Source organism: Palaemon carinicauda, chromosome 3 (assembly GCF_036898095.1).
Source record: "Palaemon carinicauda isolate YSFRI2023 chromosome 3, ASM3689809v2, whole genome shotgun sequence".
Classification (NCBI taxonomy): Eukaryota; Metazoa; Arthropoda; class Malacostraca; order Decapoda; family Palaemonidae; genus Palaemon; species Palaemon carinicauda.
In genome coordinates, this window is record NC_090727.1 from 197,436,656 (window position 1) to 197,461,274 (window position 24,619).

Genomic DNA, 24,619 nt, shown 5'->3' on the forward strand with positions numbered 1-24,619 from the left:
TGTTCTTTCTTCAATCAAATCATGGACTTATAACGAACACCTAGAATTATTTTTATGGATGTTAAGAGTCCTAGCAGTGGTTGATGATACAGTAATTGTATTCAAGTAATTTGTTGGAGGATTTGTTTACCAGTAATTTTTTAAGCATATTTTCCTGCCACTTGACTACTGTACTGTTTGCCTGTCCTGAGTTATTTTACTAATTTCCCAATCTTCAAAATCCTGTTTTATTGATTATATTTTTTCTATTTTGTATGGTATATGTATATGGTAACAAATTACTCTGATTACTGTATACTTATTCTGAAAATTTGAGATGGAATAAAATTTGGTTTGTTGATAGTTTAAGGTTTGATGGATTTGGTAGTTTTCCTTTCAAATGTAGATTATTAGGAAGAGTAATTTAATTACAGGACAAGTAGCATAGCGTTGAGTATATAGTTGAAGTTGAACTAGCAATAAAATATAAATTATTTTTTATTTAGGTATGGTATTTTCAATGCTTCCTCGTGTTGCTTATGTCCTGTGTGCATATTGCTTTCATTAGAGCTGAAGTAATGCTATGTACGTAGTTGTCGTGTACCATATCTTTAAAACTTTTATTTTGAAAGATTTCATTCATAATACTGAAATATTTATCACCACTTTTCATTTCTAGCTTTATCTGACAGTCTAATTTTTTTTATCAAGGTGAAAGTGGTCAAGAAGAAGATGAAGAAGATGCTTATTCATCAGAAGCTTCTTCAGATTTCTCAGGAATTAGTGATTTTGATGATGAAGGTAAGTTTTTATTTACTGGGCTATTTTCCCAGTTGGAGCCCTTGGACCTATAGTATCCTGCTTTTCCAACTAGAGTTGTAACAAAGCAAGTAATAATAAAATTAATTTGATGTAACAGGTATTGACAATCTGCTGAATTTAAGTTATTTGTTCTGTTGCTTTAAAAGATTTAGATTGCAATGGTACTTTTTAGATACGTGGGGCCGTCCAAAAAAACGAGGCAAAGCCAAGAATCACAAGCAGAAGAACGGAAAACGACGACAGGAGAACGGAGAGAAACCGCCGCCACCACCCAGAGACCATGTTGAGAAAGCAAATAGGTATAAAACAGAGCTCCTAAAAGCAATTGATAACTTAGGCCGAAAACTTCCACCTAACACCTTAGATCAGTTGATAGATGAACTTGGGGGCCCTGAAAATGTTGCCGAAATGACAGGAAGAAAAGGGAGAGTGGTGCAAGGGGATGATGGCCAAGTTCAGTATGAATCGCGTTCGGAAGTTGATGTGTCTTTAGAAATTTTAAATATTAAAGGTAGGTGATCAGGTTCGTGTTTTGAATTGGAAATTTTATGGATTAAAAGTCTTATTATATTCAGTGTATTGTAGTGACATTGATATTGTCAATGATAAAATGGCACTTTGGAAATAGATAAAGGTATTGATGAATATATAAAGTTTTACTTTTCCTCTTTCTAAAACTTTTTTCCCCTTTGAATAGGATCCAAACTCCTATATCTTTGTTGAGGTTGGCAATCTCTTGAGTGGTATCAAAGTCTAATTACATGAATCCTGGATTCAAAATTTCTATATCTGTAGTCCTAGTTCTTATATTAGCATTCCCTTTTTCCAATTTTAATTTGTTTAGATGATGGAAACCCATCATGAAATTGAGGTTGGGAGGTACCTTATCAATCAGGTGAAAATGTTGCTGATTTTTTTTTTGTTAACTTTGGGTCTGGGAGTGGCAAACTGATGAGCATTCAAGGTGTAGGAGTACTGGTACTATGTATTTTTCGTTATTAGATGCATATGATATAGGTATTTCTTCAAATATAGTTTCTAATATATATTCTAAAGTCAGCCTTTGTATAGATGGCATATTTCAACTGTGAACATATACAGTAAAGTATAACCTCGGTCTACGAGTTTAATTTGTTTTAGGAGCAAGCTCGCAACCTAAATTGCCTATGTCTTAGAACAGTCTTCTCCCCCATAAAAGTTAAGTGAAATTTATTCAGCATTCCACACATCCATAATTACATATATACGCTTATTTTTAAAGATTTTGTAATGACAATTACAGTTAAGATTATATCCCCTAATATTAGAAATGAATACAGATTAATAATTCATAATGAAAAATAGAATTATGAACAAATTTACCTGCATTTTACCTTTGAAGAAAGTCATGGTTGACATGAGAAATGAGAGTAGGAGGAGGAAGAAGGGGTTACTTTACTGCTTGTAGATAGAATATCCCTCCATGAGAACCTTATCAGGAATTATCTCTCTGGAACAACGTTCACGATCACTAATTGATTTACTTACATTATGCTTTCTGGGCACTTCACTATCTTTTTTTTTTTTTTACACTCTTGACAAGGAAATTATCTAGAGACGACTGATTTTTCATTTTCTTTCAAATGCCATAAAAATGTAGGTTTTGCTGTTCCTCTAATATCCCCCCCCCCCTTTTTTTCAGAAAAAGAAAGGTTTATGAATTCAGAAAAAGATATAGCCATTATCTCCGAAGCTGCCAGTTCTGGTATTTCCTTGCAAAGTGACCGCAGAGTTAAAAACCAAAGGAGAAGAGTACATATCACTCTTGAGTTACCATGGTCTGCCGACAGGGCAATCCAGCAGTTTGGTAAGCATTGGTGTACTTTTCATTACCACAGTTTGTATTCAAGTGTTTATTTTCTTTAATCTTATATATTACAATATAGTATTTTGTTTTACTAATAATTTATCTTATTTTTATATTTTGTGTGTTTTACGAATGCATTTTGCAATTTGATGCTACCACCCAATTACATTTTAGGTACTGTACTTTGAGAGCATTATTTTTCATTTATCTTAGAATGTACAATATATTGCTTTTCTAATAAGGAACTAAGATGAATTTCTCTTAAATTGTCTTGCTTCGTTGCAGTCAATCCCAATCTTATATCTTATGTACTGTTCAAGATCGAAACTCTACTGCTTATGAGCAGCATAGATTATGGCATATATATCTCCTACTCATTGTTCTTTCATATGACTATAAAACTTTTACAGTTTCTGCATCACTACCAAGATAACTTTTATTGTGCTTTTTCATTGCTATTATTCTTCAGAATGGTTAGTATATATGAATTTTGATTCCTCATAATGTGCAATTGCCAAAATGGCCAACCTGTTTTATGTTCAAGATCTAGTGCTTGACTTGCATATAGCCTACTTAATGTACCTTTTTAGTACAATGCAGGAACCTAAGTGGTGGACTACCCTTAAATCTGCGCTTTTTGGTGTAGATGCAACAGTTCCTCCTTTACTTAAACCATAATACTCAGTCACTCACTGTCCAAATGAAAAGGGAACCCTTTTGGTTGATGTGTTTGACACTAAGCAGAGTAATGAAAAACTCTAGCTTCCTCATTCCTGTTTTCCTGAGGCTAAACTACCTAGTTTAGCTTTTCAATCTCGTGAAATTATAACTGATGATGGACCTTGATGTTTATGGAGGTATAGACCCAGATTTCTTGACTCCAAAGTTATCTTATTTTGCATAAGTTAGCAAGATGAGGAGCTTTTAGCACTTTTTGGGAGAATTGGTAATATTACTCCACTATGTAAATGTGTTTGTGGTAGCTCAAAGCCCAACTGATTACTGCCCAATTACCATAACTCCCATATTTTCTAATGTTTTTTAATGTCTTGGCAAAACGTTTTGCTACATTTTTTTTAGGGTAATCATCTGTTCCCTAGTTGGCAATTTGGTTTTCGTAAAGGCCTTAGAGCATGTGATGTTCTTCTCACAATCTCCAATGCTGTACAGAAGTCCCTTGATTGTGGTCAGGAAGTTTTTATGATTGGCCTTGATTTTAGTGCTGCCTTTGACCGTGGTTAATCATGAGGCCCTTGTTTTCAAACTCAAGCAGTTGGGAGTGGGTGGGTTGTTTCTTAGCATCATTATTGAATTTTCAAGTAATAGATCTCAAAGAGTAGTTGTTGATGGTTACCATAGTTAGCATAGGAATGTGATATCTGGCGTTCTTGGCCCATAACTTTTCATACTACAGTATATACATATGACATGTGGTTTGGTCTAGAAAACAAGCTTGTTGCATATGCAGATGATGCTACTCTCTTTGCATCAATTCCATCTCTTGAATGTAGATCTGGGGTTGCTGAATCCCTTAACCCTTTTACCCCCAATGCTATTTGGAACTTTCCAACCCTTAACCCCCAGGCGTTTTTCTTTTTCAAGCACGTTTTGCAATATTTTCTCTTTTTTTCAGATTGCACTGTCAGCCTTAATTTTCATCATAGAGAGGTTAGGTTGGTCTCATTATTTTGGAAAATGCCTGAAGTTTCTCATAAAGTTATCAAAAATATGCAAAAAAAAAAAAAAAAAATGCAAATAGCAGTTTTTTGCTAGGACGTACCGGTACGCCCATGGGGGTTAAGGGATGAGTTTTGTGAAACGTACCAGTACGTCCATTGGGGGTAGAAGGGTTAAGGGGGACCGTCCGCCATGTCCGCCATTTTTTTTCCTAATGATCCAAATTACACAATTTCTATATATGTTTTAGACACATATAATACCTTATCATATAAAAATTTCAAGTCATTTGATCAAAAACTTTTGGATTTATGAGCAAAAATCATGATTTAAAAAAAATATTTAGGTACATTTTTCCCCACTACTATAATACCAATTGTATTGAAACTTATACCACAAAAACTACTCTAACAACCGAACAATTCTGTCAGACAGAATTTTGATTTTCCTTTCTGTTTTTTTTTAATGAATTTTTATTTTTTTTTCCTCGTCTAGACGGAAAATAATCGTGAAAAAAAATGTAAAACGGAAATCAAAATTTTGTCTGACAGAATTGTGGAATTTTTATTCTTCTTTTCAACGATATCTTTTTCTCTAATATCAAACAACAAATAAGTGAGAAAAATGTACCTAAGTGGGAATAAGTATGTTTTTGAGTTATGAGCTCCCAAAGATTTGCAGCAAGCTTTCGCTTCTTTTCTAAAAGAAATCAAGATAATATTATTATGATAACTTTTATTGTTCATTCCTACATAAATGCACCCTAAAGGAGGTATTTGAACCCTCAGTTTACTATTCCTATGTTATGAGTTGCCAGCGATCTCTAATTGTTGCCAGTGTTTTAGTTAGCAGGTTTCAGCTTTGTACTCTTATCCATGTTTCCCTCTTTCTTGGTTCTTTTTTCTTGTTCTCCACTTACTTTTTGTTCTTTCTATCACCTTATGTAACATTGGCATTGCTATAAAATTCCAGAGGACGTTGTGAAAGCACAATCAACATACGAACTTCAAGTAAATAAACACATGCATTATAATTTCTATATGTCTTTGGAAACTTTGTGATTTTTTCGTAGCAGGTAGTTTTCATTCACCTACCCTCTACCAATGCCTTTCATTTCTGCCAGAGGTACGAGATTTCGAAACGAGAGAGAGAGAGAGAGAGAGAGAGAGAGAGAGAGAGAGAGAGAGAGAGAGAGAGAGAGAGAGCCTTTGGCTGATATAGATGACAGTTCAAATTGAGAGAGAGAGAGAGAGAGAGAATTGAACATTGTTATTATAGTATTTGTATAAATGGGAGTTTTTAATAATTGGAGAGAGAGAGAGAGAGAGAGAATACAAGTATTTGTATAAATAGCAGGGGTATATAATTCGAGAGAGAGAGAGAGAGAGAGAATAAGTATATTTTACAAGGGTATACGAACAAATGAAAAAGAGATTCATTCTATTATCTAATAAAAGGATGTACAGAGAGAGAGAGAAGTACTTTTTACAAGGGTATACGTACAAATGAAAAAGAGATTCATCCTATTATAAAATAAGATGAGAGAGAGAGAGAGAGAATAAGAATTTTTGCAAGGATATACGATCAATTGAAAAAAGAGATTCATTCTATTATCTAATAAGAGGATGTACAGAGAGAGAGAGAATACAAGTATTTGTATAAATAGCAGGGGTATATAATTCGAGAGAGAGAGAGAGAGAGAGAGAACTACGCATCTGTCAAACTCAGTCAGGCAGACGACGCCATAAGGATGACGTCATCATTTAAAGACCGCTATTTTCATTGTTTGGAAAAATGATTGACTATTTGTTCTTTCTACAACCTTAGGTAACATTGGCCTTGCTATAATGTTCCCGAGGGTGTTGTGGAAACACAATGTACATACGAACTTCAAGTAAACAAACGCATACATTATAACTTCTATACATCTTTGGCTTCTGTTTTCTTGTTCTCCACTTACTTTTTGTTCTTTCTATCACCTTATGTAACATTGGCATTGCTATAAAATTCCAGAGGACGTTGTGAAAGCACAATCAACATACAAACTTCAAGTAAATAAACACATGCATTATAATTTCTATATGTCTTTGGAAACTTTGTGATGTGTTCGTAGGTGGTTTTCATTCACCTACCCTCTACCAGTGCCTTTCATTTCTGCCAGAGGTACGAGATTTCGAAACGAGAGAGAGAGAGAGAGAGAGAGAGAGTTGAACATTGTTATTATAGTATTTGTATAAATGGGAGTTTTAAATAATTCTCGAGAGAGAGAGAGAGAGAGAGAGAGAGAGAGAGAACTGCGCACCTGTCTAACTCAGTCAGGTAGACGACGCCATAAGGATGACGTCATCATTTAAAGACCGCTATTTTCATTGTTTGGAAAAATTGTTGACTATTTGTTCTTTCTACAACCTTAGGTAACATTGGCCATGCTATAATGTTCCCGAAGGCGTTGTGGAAACACAATGTACATACGAACTTCAAGTAAACATAGGCATACATTATAACTTCTATACATCTTTGGCAACTTTGGCTTCTGTTATTGTAGTAGACTTCGTTCATCTACACTCTACCAATGCCTTCCATTTCTGCCAGACGTACGATAGCTCGAAATATAAGTGAAAAATCGCTATATATATGCAAAATTACACACAAAGACGATTTTGTCAAACAGTCATGCAGACGACACAGTAAGGATGACGTCATCATTTAAAAACCTCTATATCTTCGTTATTTGTAAAAATAATGGGTTGAAACTTCTGGAGAGCATGTACGATATGTTTCTCTATACAGAGAGACAATAAAACGATTTTTGAATTTTTCAAGTTGGTATGCCAAAATACCACCGCGGACGGTCCCCTTAATAGAGATCTAGCTAAAATTAGTGTATGGCACAAGTTATGGGGTATGAAGTTGAATCCTAACAAAACTAGAAGTATGACTTAAGATTTTAGGTGATTCTCGACAGCAAATTTACTTTTGAGAAACACTTTAGGTCAGTGTCTTCAATTGCACAAAAAAATTGGCTTATTGAGAAAGTCTCTTAAGATTTATGGTGACCAATCTTTTATGAAGTATTTTAATTCTTTCATTTTACCTTGTTTCGAGTATTGTTCTCCTGTCTGGTCTTCAGCTGCTGATTTTCATCTCAATATGTTAGACGGGAGCTTATGCTCTAATAGATTTTTTATTCTTGATCTAGATATCAATCTTTGGCACCGTCGTTCAATTAGTTCATTATGCATGTTGCATAAGTTTTTTCATAATTTTAACCATCCTTTACATTTAGATCCTCCTGAACAGTTCCATCCTGTTTGTAATACTAGGCATGTTGTTAATTCTAATAGCCTTGCCTTCTCCTTCATGATGCTCAATATTGTGACAGAGTTGTGGAATAATCTTCCTAGTCAGATAGGTGAATTAGTAAAACCTCAAAAGTTCAGACATACAGCAAATGTTTTTATGTATATAAATGAAATATCTGTTCTAATAATATTTTTAAAATATTTTTTTTATTTATTTATTATATCTTTTATTTATTTCCATATTTCCTTTCCTCACTGGGTTATTTTTCCCTGTTTGAGCCCTTGTGCTTATAGCGTCTTGCTTTTCCAACTAGGGTTGTAGTTTAGCTAGTAATAATAATAATGTGCATTGAATTATCATAATCTCCTTTCAGCAGATTTTGTTTCTGTCCCAATTGGCTTGAATTTGATTCAGAAACAATACAGTAGGTCTGGAGAAGTATCCAAAATGATTCTATCTAAACATATTAAGCAATTTAATATAAAGTGAAGATCCTGCAAATTTTAATTTTGATAAGTCTAAATGACCTCTCCTTTTGTTGACAAGGGATTCGAAAGTGGTCTTGAATTGGTGATAGAATGGTTAGGCATTTTATTTTTTTATAAATTATTCGCCCTTTCTGCTGGAGATGAGATATAGAAAACAAGGGCGAAAGTATTAAGAGACTCCACCTGACACAGTAATCTATTCCCTTGTCTGTGAAAACAGGAAAACTTCAAATTGCAAGTACAGTAGTCTGAGCAGCAGTATTAGAAGACACTGCATGATTACCATTATCAGAATTTAACAGAATTAAGCTATTCAGCTATATATGCAATAAGTTTTCTTATATCAGCCTCAACTTCTAAATTTTGCTCTATTGAAGCCTCCAAATTTTAAGATTTCAGGATTTTCCATTTATTTCCTTAAATGGTAACCTTTTGCGTCTGTTCTATGCAAAGTCTCCATTCTGTTGTTGAATTATTTACTCCTACATTAACACTGCAAGGAAAAATTTGAGATATGCTAGTAGCTGAACATACACTAGGGTGCATTTTTTGCCAGCAGAAACATGCTGCAACAGATTTTCATCACCAGCTAATTACCAGACATACTAAAAGCATTTTATTCCGTCACTATACTAACCATTCACTATTTATAGGGGATGTTACTTTCAGCAAAGTTGAAAGACAAGCCATAAGATTTTAGCAAGGGATAACTACCCCCATCCGCTAGTTAGCGGGAATGGTGGGAGGTAGCTGGGTACCCTGCTCTCTCTCACACCTGGGCTGAGCACCCACTTTGCTTTCTGGCTCGGTATTATTATCATTATACATACATACACCAAGGCACTTCCCCCAATTTTGGGGGGGTAGCCGACATCAACAAATGAAACAAAAACAAAAAAGGGGACCTCTACTCTCTACGTTCCTCCCAGCCTAACAAGGGACTCAACCGAGTTCAGCTGGTACTGCTAGGGTGCCACAGCCCACCCTCCCCCATTATCCACCACAGATGAAGCTTCATAATGCTGAATCCCCTACTGCTGCTACCTCCGCAGTCATCTAAGGCATTGGAGGAAGCAGCAGGGCCTACCGGAACTGCGTCACAATCGCTCGCCATTCATTCCTATTTCTAGCACGCTCTCTTGCCTCTCTCACATCTATCCTCCTGTCACCCAGAGCTTCCTTCACTCCATTCATCCACCCAAACCTTGGCCTTCCTCTTGTACTTCTCCCATCAACTCTTGCATTCATCACCTTCTTTAGCAGACAGCCATTTTCCATTCTCTCAACATGGCCAAACCACCTCAACACATTCATATCCACTCTAGCTGCTAACTCATTTCTTACACCCGTTCTCACTCTCACCACTTCATTCCTAACCCTATCTACTCGAGATACACCAGCCATACTCCTTAGACACTTCATCTCAAACACATTCAATTTCTGTCACTCCATAACTTTCATTCCCCACAACTCCGATCCAGATATCACAGTTGGTACAATCACTTTCTCATATAGAACTCAATTTACATTCATGCCCAACCCTCTATTTTTTTACTACTCCATTAACTGCCCCCAACACTTTGCAACCTTCATTCACTCTCTGACGTGCATCTGCGTCCACTCCACCATTTGCTGCAACAACAGACCCCAAGTACTTCAACTGATCCACCTCCTCAAGCAACTCTCCATTCAACATGACATTCAACCTTGCACCACCTTCCCTTCTCGTACATCTCATAACCTTACTCTTACCCACATTAACTCCCAACTTCCATCTCTCACACACACTTCCAAATTCTGTCACTAATCGGCCAAGCTTCTCTTCTGTGTCTGCAACCAGTACAGTATCATCCGCAAACAACAACTGATTTACCTCCCATTCATGGTCATTCTCATCTACCAGTTTTAATCCTCGTCCAAGCACTCCAGCATTCACCTCTCTCACCACTCCATCCAACATACAAGTTAAACAACCACGGCAACATCACACATCCCTGTCTCAGCCCCACTCTCACCGAAAACCAATCACTCACTTCATTTCCTATCCTAACACATGCTTTACTACCTTTGTAGAAACTTTTCACTGCTTGCAACAACCTTCCACCAACACCATATAACCTCATCACATTCCACATTGCTGCCCTATCAACTCTATCATACGCTTTCTCTAGATCCATAAACGCAACATACACCTCCTTACTTTTAGCTAAATATTTCTCGCATATCTGCCTTACTGTAAAAATCTGATTCATACAACCCCTACCTCTTCTAAAACCACTCTGTTTTATCCTTGATCCTATTAATCATTACTCTACCATACACTTGTCCAACTACGCTTAACAAACTAATACCTCTTGAATTACAACACTCATGCACATCTCCCTTACCCTTATATAGTGGTACAATACATGCACAAACCCAATCTACTGGTACCATTGACAACACAAAACACTTATTAAACAATCTCACCAACCATTCAAGTACAGTCACACCCCCTTCCTTCAACATCTCAGCTCTCACACCATCCATACCAGATGCTTTTCCTACTCTCGTTTCATCTAGTGCTCTCCTCACTTCATCTATTGTAATCTCTCTCTCATTCTCATCTCCCATCACTGGTACCTCCACACCTGCAATAGCAATTATATATGCCTCCCTATTATCCTCAACATTCAGTAAACTTTTAAAATATTATTACTACTTGCTAAGCTACAACCCCAGTTGGAAAAGCGGGATGCTATAAGCCCAGGGGCTCCAACAGGGAAAATAGCTTAGTGAGGAAAGGAAACAGAAAGAAAATATTTTAAGAGCAACAAAATTAAAATAAAAATCTCCTATATAAACTATAAAAACTTTAACAAACCAAGAGGAAGTGAAATAAGATAGAATAGTATGCCCAAGTGTACCCTCAAGCAAGAGAACTCTAACCAAAAAGTTAGTGGAAGACCATGGTACAGAGGCTACGGCACTAACCAAGATTAAAGAACAATGGTTTGATTTTGGAGTGTCCATTTCCTAGAAGAGTTGCTTACCATAGCTAAAGAGTCTCTTCTACCCTTACAAAGAGAAAAGTTGCCACTGAACGATTATAGTGATGTAAGAAGAAATGTTTGGTAATCTTGGTGTTGTCCAGTGTATGAGGACAGAGGAGAATGTGTGAAGAATAGGCCAGACTATTCGGTGTGTGTGTGTAGGCAAAGGGAAAATGAATCGTAACCAGAGAGAAGGATCCAATGTAGTACTGTCTGGCCAATCTAAAGACCCCAGAAAACACTAGCGGTAGTATCTCAATAGGTGGCTAGTGCCCAGGCCAACCTACTAGTGTGGATGTTGTCGCTCTCTCCCACTATTAAGACTTCCCATTTATTTAATAATTTTATCACTTTCTTTTCTTGTGTGCCTGGTTCCTTCCTTTAACATGTGTACCTGTCCTGGTCCCAAAGGCCGCTCCTGCGGTACCTTCATGTCCGCCCTTGAGACGGACCCCCACTTGCTGTGTCTGTACAACACTTGTCCTGATTGTCGGGAGTGGTCTGCCTCCCAGTGTGACAGGTTCTGGCACAGGAAAAAAAAAGAAGTCTTTGACTCCCCTATCTCTTCATTGGGTGTTAATGGTCCCCTTTTGGAGGAAGTTTTGTTTGAACTCCTTCAGTTGGGTTTCAAGAGGAAGCGCACTCCTACTTCAGAGGTGGAGCCTTCCCCTGTGAGCACAGCATCAGACTTTTGGTCCCCTGTGGGTGATGCCGAGGTCTACACTTGTCTCCTTAGGGCGGTGGGAGAGCAAAGTCCTAGGCATGATCCTCCTCCTGGAGGACATCTCTCTCATCCATGAGAGAGTAAACTGTGACCAGCAAGTGACTTATTATTATTTATATTTGCCAAGCTACAACCTAGTTGGAAAAGCAGGATGCTATAAGCCCAAGGGCCCCAACAGGGAAAATATCTCGGTGAGGAAATGAAATAAACTACAGGTTGACCATCATAATCCGGTAACATTAGTTAATCGGCATTATTTTCGCTACTGGCACCTTGGGTGGCGGTACTGTTTCTCAGTTATTTTCGTTACAGGCAAGTGGCTGTGCTGTTTCCAACGTAAAGTGATAGAAGACGCACCCTCATTTTAGCAGGAAAACAGTTTTTTTATAGTGTATTTTTCATTATTGTGGTTTGTTAACCCTTTTACCCCCAATGGACGTACTGGTACGTTTCACAAAACTCATCCCTTTACCCCGATGGACGTACTGGTACGTCCTTGCAAAAAACTTTTTTTACATTTTTTGCTTATTTTTGATAACTTTATGAGAAACTTCAGGCATTTCCCAAAATAATGAGACCACCTGACCTCTATGACGAAAATTAAGGCTGTTAGAGCAATTTAAAAAAAATATATTTTCCAAAATGTGCTTTAAAAAAAAAAACGCCTGGGGGTTAAGGGTTGGAAAGTTCCAAATAGCGTTGGGGGTAAAAGGGTTAAAGGATGATTGTATTCTATTTTTCAATTTCTTGAGCATTTTAATAATCAACAAATACTTTTGGTAGGCATCAGTGATCTCAAGGTCAAGCTACTTAATCGCAATTATGCGCACATACAGTATGAATAACACTGAATTCTTTATATAATCATCTTTCTTGACTTTTTCTAAAAATCTTCAAATGAATTTTACATCAGCACCAATATGTTACAGGGTATCACAGTTTCCATACAGTTTGTTTATAGACCTTATTATTAGTTATCATATGAATATTCTCTCTCTCTCTCTCTCTCTCTCTCTCTCTCTCTCTCTCTCTCTCTCTCTCTCTCTCTCTCTCTCTCTCTCTCTCTCTCTCATATTTTGATGTTTAATTCACTGTTAAGTTTTCATATTTCTTTCGACATTATTCGAAAGTCTTTGTATTGTTACTCAATGATTCGATAATGAAAATGAGATTACTCAGTAATACACCTAAAGGAAATCATTCGGTTTGTCAGCGCACATTTCGCCATACATATAACGTCACAGGACATGTGATATGAACTCGACTAATAATGATTTGCAAGTTATGTATTCAATTTTTATAATTTTAAAGGAAATATATTTCTAAGAAAATATTTGTTCTATTAGTGTACTTAGTCTTTATATAATATCGATCTATTATCAGAGAGGAAATCAAACTAGCTTAGAGTCAAATATACGCTACGTAGTACTCGTAACAACCGATACGCACACAAAATGCTTTGCATCAATACTTGATATTTTGACAATGTGAATAGTAATACTATTCATTAGCCTATTAGAAGAAAATCACCCTATTGTCAGCTCACTTTCCGCCTGTAATATGACGTCACCAGACATATGAACTCGACAGATATTAAAACTTTAATTAATGTATATTTTTTTTTACTGAAAATGGATACTGTATATAAACAATAAATGAAAATACTAACTCGCCAAGATAAAACAGTTCAATTTTTTTACAAGAAAATAGATTATTTCCATGGAAAATTTTTCCTATAAGTGTACTATTTCAGACATACTTATGACGTCATCACAGTGAAAAAAAATCGTCGAACAGTCATAAGTCGCTTACGTCGTAAGTCGGCGATTACCTGTGTAAAATTCGCCACTCATATGTGTGCAATCTTTTGATACGATAGCAAGACCTTCAGATCAGCTGATTATAACTAAAGGTAAACAAAAAATTAAGTAATACTTAGAAATTGTAAAATAGAATACAAAAATGCTTTAATAGAGCATAGGATATACTATTTAACAAGAAAATTGAATAAAGATTCACAGTAATAAAATAAGGACAAAATATGACTTAGATGAGTGCCGAATCATGAGGCATCATAATAACTCTATGGAAACAAATCCCTTTTTCGACTAACGATGCACCTCGGTACCTATATTGGTCGTAAGTCGACGACTACCTATAATACTTGGATAATCCGGCACACTCCTAGTCCTAAAGTTGCCGGATTAGTGATGGCCAACCTGTAATTGTTTTTTTGAATAAAACAAAAACATTGTATTTGATTACTTTTCAATAGTTAATCTCTCTCTCTCTCTCTCTCTCTCTCTCTCTCTCTCTCTCTCTCTCTCTCTCTCTCTCTCTCTCTCTCTCTCAATATTTTATTTTGTTTTGGTAACATTATTGCATTCTAGAAAATTACCATCATTTAAATAGTTAATTGTTCTTTAATTAAGACATATTAGTCCTTTTGTTTTAAATTTAGTGTTTTATTAAGCTAAGTATTTTGGGTGACGTGATCAGATCAGCTGATCTGATCACTGCACCCAAAATACTTAGATTGATAAAATACACACGAAATTTGGAAAAAAAAAAAAGTACATAAATGTTTTATTAAAGCATAATTAATTATTTAGATAATCGTAATTTTCTAGAATGCAATAATGTTTCCGAAAAGAAATTTAATATTGAGAGAGAGAGAGAGAGAGAGAAATCAGCTGTTGAAAAGTAATCGAATGCACTATTTTTATTTGTTTATTTAAAAGAAACAATTACTGTATTATCAAGATATTTAATATTTTAGTTAATGAAATAAGCTGTATTTCTGTTTAAGAAAGTGTATACAGTAACATAGTGCACAAGAGACAACACACAAGAAGTTTCGTAGTGGCATAGGTTACGAGTCGTCTTAGCAAAGCAATAACAAAGGGTATTGTGTATACTATTTCTTAACTTATTCAAAACATCTACTATATATAGTTAATATAGTATTACATAAGCACCAATTTGTTATAATCTATCATTATTTTCTTATAGTACATTTATAACTCCTTTTAGTATTACTGTTCTTTTATTCGATGTTAGGATGCCAGAAAACTTCAAATCATTCATATTTTCTCTCTCTCTCTCTCTCTCTCTCTCTCTCTCTCTCTCTCTCTCTCTCTCTCTCTCTCTCTCTCTCTCTCACTCTGTGTATTTGTGTGTAATAAATGAAATCTTTTTTTCTTTGTTAAGTCTATTGAGGCTTTATAATCAAGCACCAAAGAGCTAAAAACTATGAAATATCGTGCATTGGCAACATGAATGAAACTCCGGTTAGTGTTATTGCAATTCAACTCGATACAATTAGATAAAATATGAGAGAAGCATTTCAATTAAAACCATTGGAATTAGTATGCTAATTGGAAGACGATGGATCAAGTAATAATTGTTTCTTTCAGTAAGTATGAAATATCCTTCGGTAGCATGCCTTAACAATGGAGGATTTTTTTTTTTTATCCAAAAATTGAGGTTGACGTCGGACTAGGCCGGGTTGATCAGCTGATTTGAATGTAAACAATGCATAAGATTATAATTCGCTATGTTTTTAATTATAAATACAATACTAAAATGTGAATATTGCATGCATTGTTATTGGACAAAGTTAAGTGAAACACCAGGAAGAGAGAAAGACGAAACAATATGACAAAAGAGACGAGACGGGGAGTCGGTAGCGTGTGTTCAGATTGCCCGGGCATTGCGATTGCCAAGTTCCTTGTTGCATGTTTCCTCTACCAAATCTACGCTATTTCAAATAAATTAGAGAAATCAATGAATATTGGAAATGCGAGAAGGAATAAAAATAAAAGTGGGAATACGTGAAATGAGGGATATGAAAGGGGTGTAGAATGATTAATAAGATGAAAGTGACGAATGAATGCTAGAAAAGAGAAGACGAATGAAATCGCGAAAAATGAAGAGAATCAAAAGAGTTGGAAAGATACGTTGTAGATGTGTGTGGGAGAGCAAAGTAAATGTATGAAAGGGATTTGATAATAAGTGAATGACACTAATAATGATGTGAAGGAGATATCATGCTAATATGCATGATAGGTTATATCAGTGAGGTAATTCTGTTAGTGAACAGTCATATCAGTGTGATAATATCATGAAAGTGAATACAGGTTGACGACGGACTACGTAGATTAGATCAGCTGATTTGAATGTTAACAATGCATGAGATAACTTGCTATGTTTTTTATTATAAATACAATACTAAGATGTGAATATTACATGCATTATTATTGGATACAGTTACGTAAAACACCAGTTTCATCAAAATCCGGTTTATTTCAAATATAACTAATTTTTTACCACATTAAATGGATACACGCTGTACAGTACAATACTGTACATACAGTATACTAAATATAAAGTTCCATGTTTACTGAACTATTATGGTTACCCCTATTATAGACTACAGCTACATTTTCTGTTGTCTGAGCCCATTTTCTTCAACTTTGTGATGGGTGACTCTTTTATCTAGGCCTGGCTGGCATTTCTCTTTGCCTAAAGTGAAACTTTTTTCGTAAAGTGAGTTATAAAAATATTCGCATCTCGTTTCGTAGCTTGAAAATTTTGTAAGCAGAGTCTTTCGTGAAGAGAGGTATGACTGTATTTAATGAAAATGAACAAAACTTTGATGCAAGCCTATTATTTGTGTATTGGAGTGCTGTACTCCCTCCCTCCCGACATTTTATTGGGAATCATCTAGGTGCAGAAAATTTTGTAGTCCATGGTTTTTATGTCTGCAACATACATATCAGGGGTGTTTTGTTTTGAACAGTACACATTGTTGCAACGAGATGTGTTCCACAGGAGCATGGAATTTTTAAATAATTTCTTTTATTGAATCTTTTTGAATTAATAGATCTTTATTCACTATTGGTTAAATACTTACTTGAAGTAGATTAAACATTGTTATTTGCCTGTTATGAATAGTAATTTTTTTATATTATAATGTTCTATCAATTACCTATTTATATATTAGATCTGATCTTATTCTTATAACAAACATTGTTGCTTTCAGGTCGAACTCACAGAAGTAACCAGGTTAATGCTCCTGAATATGTATTTCTAATTTCGGAGTTAGCCGGCGAGAGGAGGTTTGCATCTATCGTTGCAAAAAGATTAGAAAGTTTAGTGAGTATACTGTTTTTTGTATTTTTTTCTTCTAATAATTACATATATGCTGTATAGTATAATTCATTTTACTTGGTCTGTTGTATTTTTTTACATGTTTTTATTGTAGTAAATTTCATTTTTACTGGAGACCTGCATATTGTAATTCTGGACTGATGTTGACAACCTATTACTCTACATGCTTTGGGTGGTCTACAATACAGAAAGTCCTCAACTTACAAACTTGATAGATTCCAAGAAGCTTTTTATAAGTCAGATTTTATTAAATTTTTGCCTAAGGTAGGCTTCACCTGACTCGTATGCCTACGATTTTCAGCTGCAGTAGTCAACAAATAGTCCTGTTTCGTATTGCAAGTGTTGTCTTGCTTACTGCGTAAAATTATATGCTATTGTTCTATTACAGCATTTTGTTATATGTTCTAGTTATAAATGGGCAAGACTGGTAGGTCGACAACTACATGTATAATAAATTTTTATATATATAGGAATTACAGTCAAGTTTAAGTGATCATTGTTTTTCAGGGTGCGTTGACACATGGTGACAGAAGAGCAACAGAATCTCGTGATCTTTCGTCATTTAACATAGATAACAAATATGGTCGTATGGCTCTGGAATCTACCATGAAGACCATGATGGGCTATGAGCATCCTATAGTACCTCCACCTGAAGATTATAAAGGCGATTTCTTCTCAGACATCCAGAATGCATTGGTTGGTGTGGGCATAATTACCAAAGAAGATAGCATTTATCAGCTAGATAAGGACTACAATAATATGAGTAAATTCCTAAATAGGTAAGTGTTCATAATTGTGTGAATGTATTTTGCTCATTGTCTTGTATAACATTAATTTCATTCAAGTCCCAACAGCAAGGGGTAGTGTCATCAGCGCATTTCACTCCATGCACTGTTAGCATTACATAAGGGTCTTTGCAGTCTCCTTTTGGCCCCTAATTACACTCACTTATAAGCCTTTTGCTTAGCCTTCTAGTTTGGGACTGGTGGCCTGCCTGGTCCGAGTACCTGCCCTGTGACCTTAATTCAATTAAAATGTCATCCTAACAGCCGTATAATTTCCCCATTCATGATCTTAGTCCCCATTGACTGACATAGTCCTCAGTCTTTCAGACAGGAGATGATACTTAATGTTCAAGTCACCTGAATCCATTGTTTACTTGTTTCCTTGGTTTTGCTTTTTAAATTTCTATTAGTAAGTTCTTAAAAGATTTTGGGTCTGTTATCTTGGCAGTTTATAATCTTTGGTAATACATTATTATTTCCATGAATTGTATCTTTGAATAGTGAAGGTTGTTTAATATAAGTGCCAATTTGGTGACTGGGAAATAACGAACAACTATAATGTTTCAAGAATTAAGTAACAAGAAGAAGTTCCCTTTAAAAAACCCTCAATGATGGTTTAGATTTGTTGTGTTACGAGCCATACAAAGGTTTTTTTTTTCAATCGTGATTTGGTTCTTTATTTTCCACCTTTTTCAACATTATGCTCGTTAATTTTCTGTTGGCAATGTGCTGTAGGATAGAGAGCATAAGAGTATTGGATGATCAAATCTTATGTAATTTTTATCAAGAAAGCTAACGCCACTATTTTCATTTTGATCAGGATCCAACTTACAGTTCTATTGGCCCCATAATTACAGAACCCCTGGAACTATATCCAATAATAATGATTCAATTGCAATGAAACCTGACATAGAGATGTACTACAGAATATTTGATGATCAAATCTTGAGTAATTTTTGTCGTAAAAGCTAAAGCCACTATTTCCATTTTAATCAAGATCCACCTTGAGGGTTTACGGGCCCCATAATTACAGACCCCCAAGAAATGTATTCAATAATAATGATTCAATTGCAATGAAACTCGACATAGAGTTGTACTTACAGAATAATGATCGAATCTTGAGTAATTTTTATCGAGAAAGCTGAAGCCACTATTTCCATTTTGATCAAGATCCACCTTGAGGATTTACGGGCCCCATAATCACAGACCCCCAAGAAATGTATTCAGTAATAATGATTCAGTTGCAATGAAACTCGATATAAGAGATGTACTTACAGAATATCTAATGATTGAATCTTGAGTAATTATTATCGAGAAAGCTAAAGCCACTACAGTATTTCCTTTTTGATCAAGATCCACCTTGAGGATTTACGGGCCTCATAAATACAGACCCCCAAGAAATGTATTCAGTAGTAATGATTCAATTGCAATGAAACTCTATATAGAAATGTACTTGTAGAATATTTAATGATCGATTGTTCCAACATGGAGTACTTACCTCGAACTACTTTGTTAGGAGTATCTGGGATCTCCTCCCAACCGACCAGAATTTTGTGTAGTTTACCCTACTCCCGTTTTCTATGCGGGGTAACCTCTGGCGGAGTGATACGCACCACGAGGCGACCTGGGTTCAGAGAGCATGCTTGCTCAGGTCTCGATCTCCAGTAAGTTTTCTGGTCGCGTCGCGATAACATCTCGACGCGCTCTCCTTACCCAGTGCGACCCTTTGTGTCACGCGGTTCCCACGTGGTCCCTTTGTGCTCTTCCTTATCCTTTTCCCTCTGTGTTCCTGTGTCTCGCGATGCCTTACTAGTGTGTGATGGAGCATCCCCGTCGTTGTCCCGGGCCTATGGCTGGTAAATTGTGTGGCGCTTTTCTTTCGAAGCCTGAAGTCGACCCGCACTTCTTGTCGTCGTGTAGGGGCAGCGTATGTTCCCCTACAGCCACGTGTCCGGAGTGCGAGTCCTGGAACGAGGTGCAGTGGGTGCGCTACAGCACCAGGAAGAAGAAGGCGTCCAAGAGGTCGCCTAGGAAGCCGAGCGTCTCCTCGCCGCTTGCTTCTCCCATGCTTCGTCAGATAGAGCTTCTCAGCCGCCTTCCCCTACCCAGAGTAGGGGACGAGGTAAGTCAGTTGTGGGGAAGAGGCCCATTGCTCTTCCCCAGGAGTCTGAGATACCTGCTAGTGGGGATGTTTTGTCGGTCCAGGCAAGAGGAGGGCCTGAGGGAGGGACGGGAGTGTGTTCAGAGGATGGAGTCCTGGTGCCAGCAGGGCCCGTCCCTTCCTACGATCCTATGTGGGGTAAGGCTGCTGCAGCCTCTTCCCCCGCTTCATGGGCCTGTATTTCAGGTACGTCTGCAGCTGGGGGAGACGCCGAGAAGGAGGACTCGCCGTCGTCGGATCCCCTCGCGTGGGCGCCGCCGAGGACACCCTTCAGGTCGCCCATGAGGCTGGAGGAAGAGTTCGAGGCCTGGTTCCCCAGCAAGAAGTTGCCTTGCTCTCCCCAGCGCCTTCAGCAACGCTCCCTCCCGTCTTCCTGGAGCCTTCGTCGCCTACGGATCGACATGAGGAACCACCAGCAACGCGGGATGACTCTGAACCTTCGGTGCGGTCCTACAGGTCTTCTGGCTCCTCATTCGAGTCATACTCTTACTCCTCGGAGGATAGAGCTCCGAGGGACCAAAGGAGAAGACGAGACAGGTCCCGCAGGAGGAGGTCCCGTTCCCGTTCCAGATCTCGCCACGCCGGGAGGCACGCTAGATCCCCCAGGAGGAAGTACAGAAGAAGCCGCTCCCCTAGGGAGGAATGGGTGCGTGTCGCCATCCTGCGCAACCACCTCCTGGGAGCTTAAGCAGTTCCGGGTACCTCTGGCTGGCTCCCAAGGGCTTGTTCTCCCACCACAAAGTACGTCCCCTGCAGCAGGTCCGAGTGTCGGAGGGAATCCTCACTTAAGGCCCCAGGAGACAGGCATAAGTCCGCGAAGGTTCCGACTCCATCCGCCCAGCGGAGAGAGTCGCCCCTTCGGCCTGGCAGCCATGTCCCAGCCTCCAAGTCTTCAACAAGCCAGCCGGAACGCGAGAGACATCCAGCAGCCACGAGGTAGCCCGCAGCTGCTTGGTCCCCCGTGGGGAGAGACAAGCCCAGGACGGAGGCCTCCATCCCAGCGGCGATGCCCGTCCTCCACCCAGAACCGCCGAACGTGGGCCGCGACAAAAAGATGCCTCCTCCCCAAGCGGCACCCTCCGTCGGGGGTGCCCCTTCTCAGACAGAAGAACATCCGACGGAGGGCCTAGGAGATGGCGGGGAAGGGTCAGCGTACAGGAAGGTTATAGCCCTCATTAGACGGCACCACAGGCTGGACGAGCCGAAGCCCGCCACAGACGAAGACTGGCTTTCGGGCCTCAGCAGATTGGTCGATACCCCCGTGCAGCAGAGGCCCTCACTGGCTCTTCCCCTGGCTAGAGACGTTAGGCTGGGCATGGCGCATATCGACAAGATAGTGGCCAGTCATGCGGACGCCCCCAAGAGTCAGAGCGCCTCCAAGCTCCTCCAGGGTCTCAAGACCGAGAAGCGGTTCTACCTCCCTGAAGGGCGCCGTGCGGGTCCCTGTACAGTAGAACCTGCAATCGCCATCCTAGGTCAGGGGGCCGCAGAAGAGAGAGAGTCCGCCGCCCCAGTTTGCTTCTCCCCGTCGGAGACCTCAATGATGGAGGATTTGGCCATGGACCTGGTCTACGTCTCGTCGTGGCTAGATTGGTGGAGCTGCACCCTGGTGGGCTTTAAGGCCTCGCACGACCTCTCGGTTCTGGAGAACCAGACATTGCTGAAGGGTCTGATTAGCTCAGGGGTTAAGGCCCTCAAGTTCCTGTCCTACCAGTCCCTCTCACAGGCGGCCAACTGGGTTCTTCGAAAAAGGGACACAGTTCTCAGCAAACTGGTCAGGAGGCTTCCGGACAGGGAAGCGAGAGCCCTTAGGAACTTACCCCTGTGGGGTGAGTCAGTGTTCCTTCTGCAGGCGGTGGAGGAGGTGGTAGAGAGGGTCAGGAAACTGAAGGATGCAGGAGAGCCCAGACTCCCTCCAACAAGAAGACCTGCCCATAGAAGACCATCTTCCGACGTCTCTCTCCCTCCCCGCGCCTCACCTAGCCAACCCAGAAGGGACGGCCTGGCTCCAGTCTTCGCAGCCGAAGCCCGCCACAGACGAAGACTGGCTTTCGGGCCTCAGCAGATTGGTCGATACCCCCGTGCAGCAGAGGCCCTCACTGGCTCTTCCCCTGGCTAGAGACGTTAGGCTGGGCATGGCGCATATCGACAAGATAGTGGCCAGTCATGCGGACGCCCCCAAGAGTCAGAGCGCCTCCAAGCTCCTCCAGGGTCTCAAGACCGAGAAGCGGTTCTACCTCCCTGAAGGGCGCCGTGCGGGTCCCTGTACAGTAGAACCTGCAATCGCCATCCTAGGTCAGGGGGCCGCAGAAGAGAGAGAGTCCGCCGCCCCAGTTTGCTTCTCCCCGTCGGAGACCTCAATGATGGAGGATTTGGCCATGGACCTGGTCTACGTCTCGTCGTGGCTAGATTGGTGGAGCTGCACCCTGGTGGGCTTTCAGGCCTCGCACGACCTCTCGGTTCTGGAGAACCAGACATTGCTGAAGGGTCTGATTAGCTCAGGGGTTAAGGCCCTCAAGTTCCTGTCCTACCAGTCCCTCTCACAGTCGGCCAACTGGGTTCTTCGAAAAAGGGACACAGTTCTCAGCAAACTGGTCAGGAGGCTTCCGGACAGGGAAGCGAGAGCCCTTAGGAACTTACCCCTGTGGGGTGAGTCAGTGTTCCCTCTGCAGGCGGTGGAGGAGGTGGTAGAGAGGGTCAGGAAACTGAAGGATGCAGGAGAGCCCAGACTCCCTCCAACAAGAAGACCTGCCCATAGAAGACCATCTTCCGACGTCTCTCTCCCTCCCCGCGCCTCACCTAGCCAACCCAGAAGGGACGGCCTGGCTCCAGTCTTCGCAGCCCCCCCCCCCCCCCCCCCCCCCCCCCCGTAGAGGAGCTTCGACTCCGCAGTCAGCCTTCAGGCCTTCCTATTCGGGCTCCAGAAGAGGCCGTTCAGGCCGCGCCTCTTGAAGGAGGTAGGAAGAGAGGGCCCCTACTCCTGCCGATGCCTCAGGTGGGGGGATGCCTCAAATGATCTTGGCAAGCATGGCGGGACCACGTAGCAGATCCGTGGACTGTAGCAGTGTTAAAGGAAGGTTACAGGCTGCCCTTCCTAGCGGACCCCCCCCCCACCTCTGATCCCAGATCAACAAGCGGAGTGGTTGGCACCCAAGGACCCCTTGAGAGTAGCAGCGTTGCAGGAGGAAGTCTTGGCAATGCTGGCGAAAGGGTCAGTAGAGCCAGTCAAGAACCCAGGTCCAGGGTTCTACAGCAGGCTCTTCCTGGTGGAGAAAGTGACACGGGCTGGAGATCAGTCATAGACCTCTCCGCCCTCAACAAATTCGTGTGCAAAACCGACTTCAAGATGGACACTGCGAAGTCGGTCCTAGCGGCCTTGAGGGAGGAGGACTTCATGATGTCCATAGACCTCAAGGACGCCTACTTCCAGGTCCCCGTCCATCCCTCTAGCAGGAAGTCCCTGAGGGTGAAATGGGGTACAGTACTCACGTTGCAGTTCAAGACCCTCTGCTTCGAACTGTCGACAGCTCCTCAGGTCTTCACGAGGATCTTCGCAACAGTTTCAGCCTGGGCACACGAACAGGGCATCCGCCTGATTCAGTACCTAGACGACTGGTTGTTGCTTTCAGCCTCAGAGGAAGTACTAAGTGAGCAAGGCGCAAAGCTCCTGCAGTTCTGCAACGTCTTGGGTATCATTATCAACCTGGAAAAGTCCCAACTGATACCCTCCACCAGGATGACCTACCTTGGAATGGTCCTAGACTCCCGGTTGGCGAGAGCCTTCCCCTCCGCGGAGAGACTGGACAACCTGGAACAGATACTCTGGCCCTTCCTGTCGGGCCAGCCCAGGAGAGCCAAGGACTGGCAAAGACTGATAGGCCACCTCGTGTCGTTGGAGAAGTTAGTCCCCAAGGGGAGGATCAAACTCAGGGGAGTGCAGTGGAACCTAAGGGAGCTCTGGAACCAGGGGGACTCCCCGCACAAGATAGTCCCGGTGTCCCCGGAGACGAAGGAACTCCTAGAGTGGTGGCACGTCTGATCGAACACCCTCAAGGGAATGCCCTTCGAAGCCGACCCTCCGGAGATGCTTCTGTTCACGGACGCGTCCAAGGAGTGTTGGGGTGCCCATCTCCTCGACAAGACAGCAAAAGGGAAATGGGAAGGCGAGGAGATTAGCCTGCACATAAACATGCTAGAGATGATGGCAGTACAAAGGGCGTGCCTTGAATTCGTCCATCTGCTCTGGGGAAACACCGTGGCGCTGATGTGCGACAAGCCGACAACGCCACGGTGGTCGCCTACGTGAAAAAGCAAGGAGGACTGAAGTCGAAGGAACTGTGCAGTCTCATGATGGAGTTCCTAGAATGGGCCGAAGTGGAGCAAATCAAATTCTCAGCGAGGTTCATTCCAGGGAAGAGAAACGTCCTGGCCGACAGCCTCAGCATGATGGGTCAAGTGGTAGCGTCCGAGTGGTCCCTGCACCCAGAAGTGGCCAAGACCCTCATTCTGAAGTGGGGCTCGCCGGTGATAGACTTCTTCGCTACGAGACTGAACGCACATCTCCCTGTGTTTTGTTCTCCTGTGCCAGATCCAGCAGCAGCGTTCGAGGACGCCTTCCAACACCCTTGGG

General features: G+C 40.5%; 1 protein-coding gene across 1 annotated transcript in view; it reads left to right on the forward strand.

Annotated features, from left to right (window-relative positions):
• Positions 1 to 625: 625 nt before the first annotated feature.
• The window catches only part of LOC137638832 (protein strawberry notch-like), a 44,858-nt gene continuing 20,864 nt past the window's right edge, over positions 626 to 24,619 (forward strand). Inside the window, exons 1-5 of the mRNA XM_068371225.1 lie at positions 626 to 780; positions 974 to 1,312; positions 2,483 to 2,647; positions 16,916 to 17,028; positions 17,551 to 17,822. Coding sequence (XP_068227326.1) covers positions 1,210 to 1,312; positions 2,483 to 2,647; positions 16,916 to 17,028; positions 17,551 to 17,822 — 653 coding nt within the window. The 5' untranslated portion in view covers positions 626 to 780; positions 974 to 1,209. The remainder of the gene's footprint in view (positions 781 to 973; positions 1,313 to 2,482; positions 2,648 to 16,915; positions 17,029 to 17,550; positions 17,823 to 24,619) is intronic.